This window comes from Podarcis erhardii (genome assembly GCF_964252035.2).
Source record: "Podarcis erhardii genome assembly, chromosome: 2".
Taxonomy (NCBI): Eukaryota; Metazoa; Chordata; class Lepidosauria; order Squamata; family Lacertidae; genus Podarcis; species Podarcis erhardii.
The window spans coordinates 97,871,781-97,885,251 of NC_138498.1; the positions used below are offsets into that span (position 1 = coordinate 97,871,781).

The 13,471-nt window shown below is 39.7% G+C and overlaps 1 protein-coding gene across 17 annotated transcripts in view; it reads left to right on the top strand.

The window, feature by feature from the left end:
- The window catches only part of FOXP1 (forkhead box P1), a 553,244-nt gene that overhangs the window by 312,344 nt on the left and 227,429 nt on the right, over nt 1-13,471 (top strand). For 16 of the 17 annotated variants that reach the window (XR_014154059.1, XM_081852731.1, XM_081852742.1 and 13 more), the window contains one exon: nt 2,324-2,505. Coding sequence is in view for 15 of the 17 variants with exons in the window: in XM_081852731.1 (XP_081708857.1) it covers nt 2,335-2,505 (171 nt within the window). In the remaining 2 variants the exon portion in view is untranslated. Of the gene's footprint in view, nt 1-2,323; nt 2,506-13,471 lie in introns of those variants that run through there. The other variant, XM_081852735.1, reaches the window with a different exon arrangement.

A 13,471-nucleotide genomic window follows, 5' to 3' on the forward strand; every position in this document is an offset into this window, starting at 1 on the left:
CACTATCCTTGCTATCTTATATGCTATCCAGAATGTCTTTCTTTATCATCATTGTAAAGAATTTAAGTATTCCTCCTTTTCCCCATCAAAAGTTTTAATAGCTTTAAAACCAGAGGCTCAACTCTGCCCCTGTCCTCAGTTTCTCTGAGCCAGTGATAAGTTTATCATATTCATGCTGATCAGTAACATTGTATATGTGATTGATTGATTGATTGATTTGATGTATTAAATTTTGATGTCACTTTTCATTGAAATGAATCACAAGGTGACTTGCAAACAATAAATAACAATAATATAATAGAACATCACAAACAAAGAATCATACGGAATAATTAGCAAATCATCAGAAAAACAATTAAAATATATAAATCAATATTAACAAAACAACTAAAAATGATGAAAGGCGGAATAATGAGACTGAAGGAACTACACAAGTAACCGGGGATAGGAAGGAGAATTGTTTTGTATGGACAAAGGTGCTTTAGGTGTAGGAAAACAAGCCAAAGGAGTATAGTCCTCCAAGAGTCAGACCATCAGAGGGACCTTATAACTTTAAGGTGTGTGGCAATTTTAAAAAATACATTCTACCAGGTGTGATCTCCCCACCCCACCCTCAGAATATTTTGCCTCTGTTTTAGGAGCTGGGGAAAGGCTACTGTTTAAGAGCTCCACAAATGATTCAATTTACGAAGCTTGTAAAAGTGCTATAGTTTCATACATCGATCAGCCAGATTTTTAGCAACTGTTTTATTCTATTTGAACCACTTCTACTTTTTGTTCTAGATCATAATTACGCCATAATGCCTTCATTGAACAACAGTTATTCTTAATTTTCTCCCCTTTCCCTTCAGTTAAGAGCGGATTTCCCCTTCTTGCATCGCTCAGAAGCTGTTTAATTAACTCATAAAAAGTATGCCTTCTCTCCATTTTGTTGTTGTTGTTCAGTCGTTTCTGACTCTTCGTGACCCCATGGACCAGAGCACGCCACTGCCTCCCACAGTTTGGTCAGACTCATGTTTGTAGCTTCGAGAACACTGTTCAACCATCTCGGCCTCTGTCGTCCCCTTCTCCTTGTGCCCTCCATCTTTCCCACATCAGGGTCTTTTCCAGGGAGTCTTCTCTTCTCATGAGGTGGCCAAAGTATTGGAGCCTCAGCTTCAGGATCTGTCCTTCCAGTGAGCACTCAGGGCTGATTTCCTTAAGAATGGATAGGTTTGATCTTCTTGCAGTCCATGGGACTCTCAAGAGTCTCCTCCAGCACCATAAGTCAAAAGCATAAATTCTTCGGCGATCAGCCTTCTTTATGGTCCAGCTCTCACTTCCATACATCACTACTGGGAAAACCATGGCTTTAACTATACGGACCTTTGTCGGCAAGGTATAGGGAGGTGCTATTCCTTGTGGTCCAGAGTTTCTCAAGTTACTCAGAATGCATGGGAAGGAACTCCACTGCATCAGTTCCCATTCTGCCAGTATAATGTTTAAAAAAGGGGGAGGTGCTTAGGAAGCTTTTTCTGCCTTTATTTTGAATCAGGAGTTAGAGCTGGGTATTATTGCAGATGCTGGACAAAGCCCTTAATCATTTGTTTCTCAAGTAATACAACTTGGATACTAGTTTTATTTGCCCACATTATTCACATTTAAATGTTCAAATTCACTAGTGGCTCTCGGGTGTCTTCGTTTTCCCTGTAAGCGTAGCTCAACCGTGAAAATAAATTGTTGTTGTTTGGCTTGGGTTGTCATCCATTTCTGATAATCAGGTCTCCTTTTCACGGCTGATTAAGAGGGTGGCTTTCACTAGGGCTCTGATACTGTTCATTCCAAAGGACAGCCCCTAGGGTGGGGGCAATGCCCTAGGCCTAAGGTGTGGATGATAGGTGATGCTTTGCATCTGAGTATGTATGTGCTCTTTTTCAAGTCTGTCGCCCACAACATCCTCCTACAGCAAGCCAGCAAGCATCCTGTTGCCATATCATATTGTACCACGTAGAATGTATTATAGGTTTTAAGTGAAGTGTTCCAGATGCAATTAAAGAAATCGAATTCTAGAGCTTGCATATTTACGTCTGCAGATATATCTGAGAGGGGGGAAAGCTGTTGAGTAAATGCTATATTTAGAAAAAGAATTTATTGATGATATAGCTATACCAACAAATAAACATAAACTGGTGGTGGCTTGAACCATTAATGAAAGCACAAATTGTACGAAGGGAAAGGTCAAATGTTTACAGCTATGGCAAGCTTTAAAACAAGATATATCTTAATGTACAAGTGTTTCAACAGCTGCTTTATTCTCCCTTTTTCCTCCATTGAATTATTTCAGGTTTTTGAGTCATGATGCAAGAATCTGGGACTGAGACAAAAAGTAACGGTTCAGCCATTCAGAATGGAGCAAGCGCTGGTAGCCATATACTAGAGTGCAGCCTACGGGAAGCAAGATCAAACGGAGAGACACCGTCAGTGGAAATTGGTGCAGCAGACCTAGCCCACCTTCAACAGCAGCAGGTACATATTCAGATTTCACTACCTGGAGGGTGCAGGGGGAGAAGACTTGAGCATGTAAAAAGATGGTGGCATTTTCCAGAAAAATAAGAAACTTACAGAAACTAGGTTTTTATCTGTGGTTTGTGTCCTGCAGGGCAAATGTAAAATGGATGTTTCATTTATCCAATCAGAATTACTTTTTCGATACTCTTGTCAGAAAGATCAAGAGTTCATAGCTTGAGTCTGTCGTCCATTGATGACTGAACAAAATAATGTTTGTGAATATGCACTTATACAACGAAATAAGGTTGGATGAAATCCTGTGGTATCCATATGCAACTGGGAACGGACGTCTCCTTACACAATGGGATTTCTGGTTTTCCTCCTTCCTTCCCTGCAGACCCCCATATGCACCCCGAATCTGCTATGGAAGGGACATATTGGGGAAAGAGAGAAAGGGGAAGTCCTGTTGTGTGAGGGAAGTCCATTAGAGCAATGTTGGATTTTCCCCATTATGATCAAGTTAGCAACACGTCTATCAATAAAAGATTTAAAAATACATTTAAAAATACATATTGTATGTATCTGTAATATTGGAATTGGGGAAAATGAATCATAATTGTACCTTTTAAAACAAGCTTCCATAATGTGGGTCATTAAAAGGAAGAAGAAGGGGTGGGCTTCTGAGGGTTCTGTGTGTCACTACAACCTTGGTCTCCTGTAATGCTGAATGTATTCTTGAAGTATTTTAAGTAAGTTATTTGGCAGCTTTGTAAATACTCTTCAGAGCACATGATGCTCTTGTCAGCAGGTAGTTAGTTGTACAGTAGAAAACAGGAGTTGAAAAAACATTGCAGTCAGCCAACGTTGCTATTCCCCCCCCCCCTTGGAAAAAACGCACACAACATAATTCCACTACAGTTTAGCTGTTTTGAGAGTCACATGATGTTAAATGCAATAGACAGTTATTTCAGCCGTTTTCTTACTATGGGTCTCTTATTTGAAGTGAGAATACAATCAGTGAGAAAATCACAGCCATGCTGAATTCATTACTGCAGTAGTCATACAAAACCATGGATAAAATTTCAATAAGTGCAGGCCACAGTTGAGTAAACAGTTGCACTGAAACTTAATTCCTGTTGACTTTTCCCTCATTCTTCGCCAGGGGCACATTCTGAATCGTAGTGCAAAGACAACAGGGGTTACAGCTTTGATTAATATAGGACAGTGAAAGAGAATAAGAACAGTAAAATATGTTGGAACTACAGTGTACACAAAAGCCTTCTTCTCCAAGAGACTTCACAGCAAAATGAGCTAATTCCATTGTTAGTGTATCTGCATTTTTCTAAACCTTTTGCTTCTTTCCAATCTGTTTTTGCTGGTACACATTTCTATATTGCTCTTCATACAAAATCACAGACTAGCTACCATTTTTTAAAATAATAATAATAATACACAGCAACAAATGAAATAAGTTAATACTTTGAAATAACAAAAAGCCATCTTATAACTTCCACAGCAGCATGATAATACATTCTAATGGAGTATCTGGCAGCTCAGAGATCCAAAAACTGTATTACATATATTTGCCATTTCTCTTTTCACCAAATATTCATCAACATCATATGGCTACCACCTTCTAACCTACCTATAATCAAGACCACGCCATAATGAACCAGAGGGGTCACTGCTGAGTGAAGTAGTAATCATCATATGCATTGTATCACGTCACTCAGCAGCAACCCACCTGAATGCTCAAGGAGATGAATTTAATGGAATTTAAAGGAATGAGTATTTAGTTCATACCTAGTTATAACTGTCTGTTTTGCGTTTGGCTTATATAAAGTCACCTTTGGTTTATAGTCTTGTCCATAGGTCTCCATACACTTCCCTTTTTCTTTTGTCATAGAATTTTCTTTTATAAAGCAAACAACTTGCTAGTTTAATAACACATCCATACTAAACATGTGTGCATGTGTATTTTGTTTGTTTATAAATGAGCGTACTATCCAAACAATCCTCAAAAACTGTATCACAGTGTATTTGATGGCGGTGGTTTCCAGATACTGTTTCTAGGTACTGTTAATGCTGAAAAAGGAAAAAAAAAAGTTGTTTTCAAACAGCTACAGCAAGCATGCAGCATACTGTTTAGTTGTTTCTCCCTATACAACATATGCTCTCGGGTCACTTAACAGAATGCTTGCTATAAAATGCTCATTCAATAAATCTGAATGGCTGTTAAGTAGAACTGCTGTTTCCTGACAGCATTGCAATGTAAATTCTTCATTTCTCCTCTTCTTTTTGACAACTGTATTGCATTGTCTGAAGTATCAGTGAAGGGTACTACTGATTTGGTTCTCTGTCAAGTACCTTGTTCTTCTTTGTAGGCTACCTGCAATGATTCCTAATGGGTGTATGGCTGCATAAGAACCAGCTTCATTAATATATTTTTTAATAATTTTATCCAGTGAACTGATGTCACTCCACCCTCCCTCCCTGGATTGGCACATACCAATGATAATGGCTGGGTGAACACGCAGCCTTGAACAGCAACTAAGCATAATGCTTTTATAGCAACTTGTTGCTGTGGCTTTAATTTTCTTGAATGGGATTGTGGTGCACCTGTGTGGTTAAGCTAAATGAGAGAGCCATGTCCTTGAGGGTAGTACCATATTCCGCTAAGGAAAAAAATGAAAGACTAAATTTCAGAAGTACAGTATACCTGTTTTTCCATACAACCTAGAAAGCACGACAGGTACAATTTTGTTATTATTTTGTGCAAAGTAAGGAAATACAGGCTACTTAAACGATATCCCAGTAAAATATGTTCATTTGCAAGGTATAAAGCTGTAAAACACAAATGAACTTAAAAAATTAAATAAATAAGATATATGCCATTCATAGCTCTTCACTGAAATTGGGGGGGGGGTATATGTACAAAGCACATAAAGAAAAGGTTTAGTGGGTACTCAGTCTTGTGTCATAAGATGATATTTAACATGAACAGTGACAAACTTTTAAGCACATATGTAGAAGTTATTCATGGGAAAGCTCTGCATTCCAGTGTTTCTTGCACATGTGGGGGCATGCATATTTGCTATGAACAAAAAAGAATGAGAGGTGTGTACTTCTCTATAAAGAGGAGCTTATCTCAGTTCATCCCTACTTTACTTGTGTCTATCATGCTGAAAACTTGGGATAAAGAAAGGGAGAGCCCTTAGTTGTGGAGTAGCTGACCATGTCACCTTGATCATAGGGAAAACTTGGGGCATTACAAATGTATTAACCCATTACAAATATCTGTTTTAAAAAAATACCTTGCATTAAGAGCAAATGCTTAAAAATAGATCCAAAATGGAAAGAAAGAATGAACAGAAAAGTAAAATATTGGCAAAATTGGATGTTTCTGAATAATGTGAGGGAGTAAGAGGGAGGAGATTAAATCTGAACTCTATGTGGTTGAGAAGGGAGAAGATCTGTTCAGCTTCAGGCGTTACTTTTGAAAAGCCATGTGTGAACACAACTCTTGCAAGCAAATGCCATCTGGGTAGGATGATCTGCATACCTGCCTCTAGCAAAGATTTACATTTTCTGGAGTCAGTGTCGTTCTTCGCTTGAAAACAGATGCTTCCTACATGACATTTAAACACACATTATTGGTGTGTGTACCATATTTTGAATGTGTAATGTCAGAATCTGCGTGTAAGGCTGTTTCTGCCCGGTTTTGAACCGGGGACCTTTTGTGCGTGACGCGAACGTGATAACCACTACACTACAGAAAACCAGTTCAAACGTGATAACCACTACACTACAGAAAACAAGTTCGAACGTGATAACCACTACACTACAGAAAACTAGTTCGAACGTGATAACCACTACACTACAGAAAACCAGTTCGAACGTGATAACCACTACACTACAGAAAACCAGTTCAAACGTGATAACCACTACACTACGGAAAACCAGCTTGAACGTGATAACCACTACACTACGGAAAACCAGTTCAAACGTGATAACCACTACACTACAGAAAACCAGCTTGAACGTGATAACCACTACACTACGGAAAACCAGTTCAAACGTGATAACCACTACACTACAGAAAACCAGTTCAAACGTGATAACCACTACACTACAGAAAACCAGTTCGAACGTGATAACCACTACACTACGGAAAACCAGCTTGAACGTGATAACCACTACACTACGGAAAACCAGTTCAAACGTGATAACCACTACACTACAGAAAACCAGCTCGAACGTGATAACCACTACACTACGGAAAACCAGCTCGAACGTGATAACAACTACACTACGGAAAACCAGTTTGAACGTGATAACCACTACACTACGGAAAACCAGTTTGAACATGATAACCACCACACTACGGAAAAACCAGTTCGAACGTGATAACCACTACACTACAGAAAACCAGCTCAAACGTGATAACCACTACACTACGGAAAACCCGTTAGAACGTGATAACCACTACACTACAGAAAACCAGCTTGAACGTGATAACCACTACACTACGGAAAACCAGTTCAATGTGATAACCACTACACTACGGAAAACCAGCTCGAACGTGATAACCACTACACTACAGAAAACCAGTTTGAACGTGATAACCACTACACTACAGAAAACCAGCTCAAATGTGATAACCACTACACTACGGAAAACCAGTTAGAACATGATAACCACTACACTACAGAAAACCAGTTCGAACGTTATAACCACTACACTACGGAAAACCAGCTCGAACGTGATAACCACTACACTACGGAAAACCAGCTCGAACGTGATAACCACTACACTACGGAAAACAAGTTAGAACGTGATAACCACTACACTACAGAAAACCAGTTCGAACGTGATAACCACTACACTACAGAAAACCAGCTTGGAATGTGATAATCATTACACTACAGAAACCGACTTGAAAGAGAAGTTGCTGAATTACAACTTATCACTAAACTGAAAACTATGGAGAGACCTGGTCTTAATAGAGATATTGGATTCCTGTCTCATAACATAGGCTAATCATCTGCATACTACCCCTTGCTTTTTCCTGTAGGACTAATTGCAGTCGTTAACAGTCGTCAGCAGGTTTACCATACCCATTGAGCCCATCTCCCACTACCCTCCCACTATATATAAGGGTCTGGTGACTCAGTGTATCTGAAGAAGTGTGCATGCACATGAAAGCTTATACCGAGAACAAACTTAGCTGGTCTCTAAGGTGCTACTGGACAATTTTTTAATATATTTTGTCAGAATCTGCCTTTGTTATAAATGTTGAGAATAATCAGCCTACAGTAACTCAGTAGCAACAATAATGTTGGTCACCACACATCCCAATGAAGCCTTCAGTAGATAATTGAATCATGAGTGAGGCTACCCATGTTGAAGACTGGAGTAGCCTAGGGGAGCTCCTTGTTCTTAGAAAGATGTGAAGCTTAGACACTGGAGAACAGGACAGAAGCTTTGACAAGGAAATGAGATGCCTCAGAGTGTTCTGGGAGCATCAAATTGCTGGAGGGAAGCATCACATCCTATGAAGTATGTATTAAAAGATCAGCATGGCTGGCTGTTTTAGGTCATGCTGGACCACAGAAAATATGACCATGATAATAACAAAGCGTAGAATTCTGGTTGGGATTTTTGTGCACGTACAGAGGCACACAGCTTTCAGTTGCTTTAAAAATATCTAGCATTGGCCATAATATTTGGACAAGTTTCCTTTCTCAGTTCTTGCAAAGTTTTAGGGAAACATCTGTTATTTAAAATGGTTGTTTTACAGCTAGTCAGGTATTTGGATCATTAAGTATTGTTATGGTTTCAAAAAGGCGAGGTGGAGAAATTGGAGTAGGCATTATAATAGGAAGACCTGAAAAGCTGTGTTGCTCAGCAGCAGAAACACAAACTTCTTTTCAATGATAAACTGTTCCGCTTTGATGCCATAGATTTAAATGGTGACAAACTCAATCCAACATTCTTTTTAACATTTAGGAGCCCGTGCTTTGTGGATGGGTTAAGCTACGCTGGTTGTAGATTTATTTGCCAGAATGGCAAGAGGAAAAGGTCATTATGTGGACAGATGTGCACAGATATTTTGCAAGTGTGCTTGCATTTATTGGCAAGCTAGTGGTCAGCTGGCAAAATTGGTAGTGTATGTATAATGTAAATCAGGGGTCAGCAACCTTTTTCAGCCATGGGCCGGTCTACCGTCTCTCTGACCATGTGTTGGGCCGGACTATATTTTGAAAAAAAATATGAACAAATTCCCATGCCCCACAAATAACCCAGAGATGCATTTTAAATAAAAGGACACATTCTACTCATGTAAAAACACACTGATTCCCAAACTGTCCACAGGCTGGATTGAGAAGGCAATTGGATTGCACCTGGCCCACGGGCCTTAGGTTGCCTACCCCTGATGTAAATCTTATCATTTCCCTGGAGTATATATTTTTAGGTAGCGTTCACATTGCTTGATAAAATGATTAGGAGACGAGTGCTTTTATGACAACATAGAATAGTTACATATGCAAGCAGTGCATAGAGGAACAAGATGAAAGTTTACGCAGAGAAATAACACTTCATGTAGGAAACTGTTTCTTTCATCGTTTTGTGTTTGAACTGCAGCTTGATGTAGTTATGAAGAGTCACTCATGTTGTTTTGAAAACTTAAGCTAAATATCTGCCTTAATATGTGTACTCATGGTTTAGTTCAGAACAATACAAATGAAGTTGTGTGCATGATGTTTCATTGACACACCCCTAAAGTAATAATGAATAATCTGGCATACTCTTACTTTTCCATAACTTTAAGGCTGGAAGTAAGTGTGTGTGTACACATTGCACATGTCATAAGTCCTACTGAATGCAATGTTCAATATTTAACACTGTCCCATTCATAGATTTCAGGGATATTCTGTGGATAATTTGTCCAAAAAAAGGAGCACTATCTGGATTCTATGTGCATGAATGTTGCAGAGGTGACATTCAAGTCTTGAAGTTGCGGAATATATTTGAATAAAGAAGTTAATTCAGAAGATACATGATATATTGTCATACCCAGCCGCTGCCAAATTGTGTAGGGAGGAGATAAAGTTTTTGATGTAGTAAATGAGGCCAAAGGCACAGCAAAGTCATGGTTAAGACTGGGGATTAGTTGCTGGAGGTGAGGGCAGTCAGAGACTTAGGGCTGGATCCAAATATGTGCCCACTGAAGGAGGTGGATGGAAGGTGACTTTCACACCATCTCCTACCCTAGACATTACCCCTTGAAAGAACTCTCCTGTCAGAGTTTATGGTCAGAAAAGGTGCCTCTCTCTGATTTCCCATGATCTCTCCCTTCTCCCACAGCCCACCCCATTCTTTAGGTTTGCCTGAACTTTAGGGGCAAACTTTAGGGGTTACTTTAATCTGCCCCTTTTATGGGCAGATTAAGTAACTTGGAGGACCAGTTTTCTCTCACTAACTTTTCCTTGTGACTGAAATGGTTGTTGATGATGTGAAGGAATCTTTTCTCCCCATACATTCTTCAGGGCTGGCTCTAGAGTATATTTTTATTGTTGGGTTTTCATGAGTGGGATTGCTTTTCCGGTAGTGAATAATTTGAGAGGGAACCATTACCCACTTTGACAACAGAAAGGAATTTGTTCCTTCCATCATTGTTTCCAGTTATGCGCTTTCAAAGCAGACCCTTCCATGCCTTTGGGCAACGCAGGTACATGGAAGTGGATGGGGAATTGTACCAGCAAAGCAGTCTTACTGCACTTGCCTTTACCCCTCAAGTTTTCTGATCACTCGATGTTGAATGGAAGGTAACATGATATCTTTTTAGTCATTCAAATCTAATAACTTTTAATCTGAAGGTTAAGTAGTGGTATATAAACTAAGACATGATAATATCAATTTTATGTTCACTGAAGGGCACAATATACCTCTTTCAGTAGATAGAAAAATGTGTGTAAAATGTCTTTTGCTTCTCAGGAGAGCTTCTGTCTCAGAGAACTTAGAAATATAAAAGCAGCACAATGACAGAAATTAAAAATCGCATTAAGGTAGATACTGTTTTTGTCTTTTTGTTTTTAAGATCTCTGATTTATTTCAGTAAAAAGCACAGTCCATTAGGTAGATTTTTTTTTTAAAAATGCCCTTTTATCTTATTTGTACTACATTGACACTATCAAGGCTTGAGGCTACAATCAGAGTTTTCATTTTGTATTTTTATCTGTGTAGGTATAAGGTGTGTTCACATGTTTGGAGCCATGTATTTAATATTTTCAAAGGATGCATTTCCCCTTTAAAAAGAAAGAAAAACAAATGTGAAAACTTTTAAAGAGTTAATTTAAACCATTAAAGGAAAATATGATGGTGATAGAGAAGTGAAAGAAAGCTTGTCAGTATTTATTATATTTGAAGTTCCTAATAATAGGTGAAAATGCAGGGGTTTGTAAGTTTTTTTCTATGCTACATTTTCATAGACATATTCTCCCCTCCCCCACACTTCCCTTTTTTAAAATATACATTTTCCAATCATCTTTCTCATGAAAATAAGAATGAGTTAAAGATACTGCCCAGCATAGGTTACACCCATAAAAAAGCACCCATGAATGTAAGCTATGTTAACTGAAGGGGTACTTTGAAGTTACATCAAATATATTATTACAGAATGGTTTGCTCAGTTTGATCTTAAATAATTACAGGAGATCATTTCCCATGTCATATGGAAATTACAGGTCAGAGTTCGGGAACCTGTGGCCATCTACTTGTTGCTGGACTAAAACTCCCCTTGTCCTTGAGCATTGGCCATACTTGCTTGGGCCAATTTCCCAGTTTCCTCATACCTGCTATAGTATAACCGGGTAGTGGACTTTGTGGGTGGGTGGGGAGCTGTGTTGCTCCCTTGACCTCTCATTAGTCATGTTGCAGATTACTGGGAGAAACAAGGCAGCATTAAGGTTGGTGTAATACAAATGTTAGGTGGACACCACCACACTTCCCGCTATTGAGAGTTTCATCTAAGGCCTGGTAAATTCTCAGATGCATTGTCTGTGGGGCTGCCTTGAAGACTGGATACTTCAGTTAATATGCAACTCAGCTGCTAGGCTTCTAACAGGGACCAGCTACATAGAATGTATCCAGGCAGTACAGTGGTGCCCCGCAAGACGAATGCCTCGCAAGATGGAAAACTCGCTAGACGAAAGAGTTTTCCGTTTTGGAGGTGCTTCGCAAAACGAATTTCCTATGGGCTTGCTTCGCAAGATGAAAATGTCTTGCGAGTTCCTGCGGGTTTTTTCCCCTTTCCCCCCCTTTTTCTAAGCCGCTTATCCGCTAAGCCGATAAGCCGCTAAAAGCCGCTAAACCGCTAATAGCGCTAATCCGCTAAGCCATCAATGGGCTTGCTTTGCAAGACGAAAAAACCGCTAGACGAAGAGACTCACGGAACAGATTCTTTTCGTCTTGCGAGGCACCACTGTACTTAAACTGGCTGCTGGACTGTTTCCACAGACAATTCAAAATGCTGTTCATTAGCTTGCTATTCTTGTTTAGTCATTTAGTCGTGTCCGACTCTTCATGACCCCATGGACCAGAGCACGCCAGGCACTCCTGTCTTCCACTGCCTCCTGCAGTTTGGTCAAACTCATGCTGGTGGCTTCGAGAACACTGTCCAACCATCTCGTCCTCTGTCGTCCCCTTCTCCTTGTGCCCTCAAACTTTCCCCAACATCAGGGTCTTTTCCAGGGAGTCTTCTCTTCTCATGAGGTGGCCAAAGTATTAGAGCCTCAGATTCAGGATCTGTCCTTCCAGTGAGCACTCAGGGCTGATTTCCCTAAGAATGGATAGCTTTGATCTTCTTGCAGTCCATGGCACTCTCAAGAGTCTCCTCCAGCACCATAATTCAAAAGCATCAATTCTTCGGCAATCAGCCTTCTTTATGGTCCAGCTCTCATTAGCAATAAAGCCCTAAATGACTCCGGGTCCTCCCTGCTTGAAAGGCCTTTTTTTCTGCCTAGGTCTCCCAAAACCCATTGTTCATCATGAGTAGTGCTTCTCTGAGTCTCTGCTCCATCTGACGTTAGGTAGGTCGTGACTGGGGAGAGAGGGCTTTATCAGTCATGGAAACTTGCACTTAGTATGCTATCCTAAGAGAAACTTGTGCAGTACCGATGTTGATCTCGTTTCAGTGCCAAGTAAATACTTTTCTTTAGTGCACCCAGGCCATGTTTTACAATTGCTTTTTAGCATTCACTTTATAGCTGTATTGGGGTTTAATGTCTACTGCTGCTGTATTTTTAATACTTTATATCACGTTTTGTTGTTTTAAATCATTTGTGTTCCTGAGAATCATACACTGAAGAATCGGTGCAGTGCTTAAGAGAAGCTAATTAGTATTTATATTGTATACTCAAAACATTTGGTGTATACTGTACATTAAGATAAGATAGTCAACATTAATTATTATTGCCCTATACTACAGATGAGTTGCGGGTGGCTCTGAGACTGATGGATCCTTACATACAACTTAGGAACCCTAGGGCAGTAGCAGTGGTTGGGGAAGCAGAGCTGTAGAGGAAGAATTAAGCACCCCTTGCTTTCTCTGCCACTCCACTCCACTCCATTTTCCCCCTCCTGAAGCTGCTTTTGCTCAAATAGCTATGTGGGACAGCTTCAAAGCTTAAGCTCCAAGTTGAGCTAAATTAAATTAATTTTGTCTGTGAACATAACATTCCAGTAGTCTATTCAGCCATCCAGTGGACAGCTGGGTCTGCTTGACTATTCGCCACTCGGAACAGCTTCACTTGGTAAGTCAGCGTATATGTACTAGAAACCATAAAATTCTGTTTCTGTAAAAGAAAATAGTATTCCCTCTGTAAATTGTAAATTGTGAAGCCCTCATGAATAGCTCATTTCACACTGCTTTTAAATTTAAACTTGATTCACACTTGCTCATTTTCATGCTTCACGGCCCAGG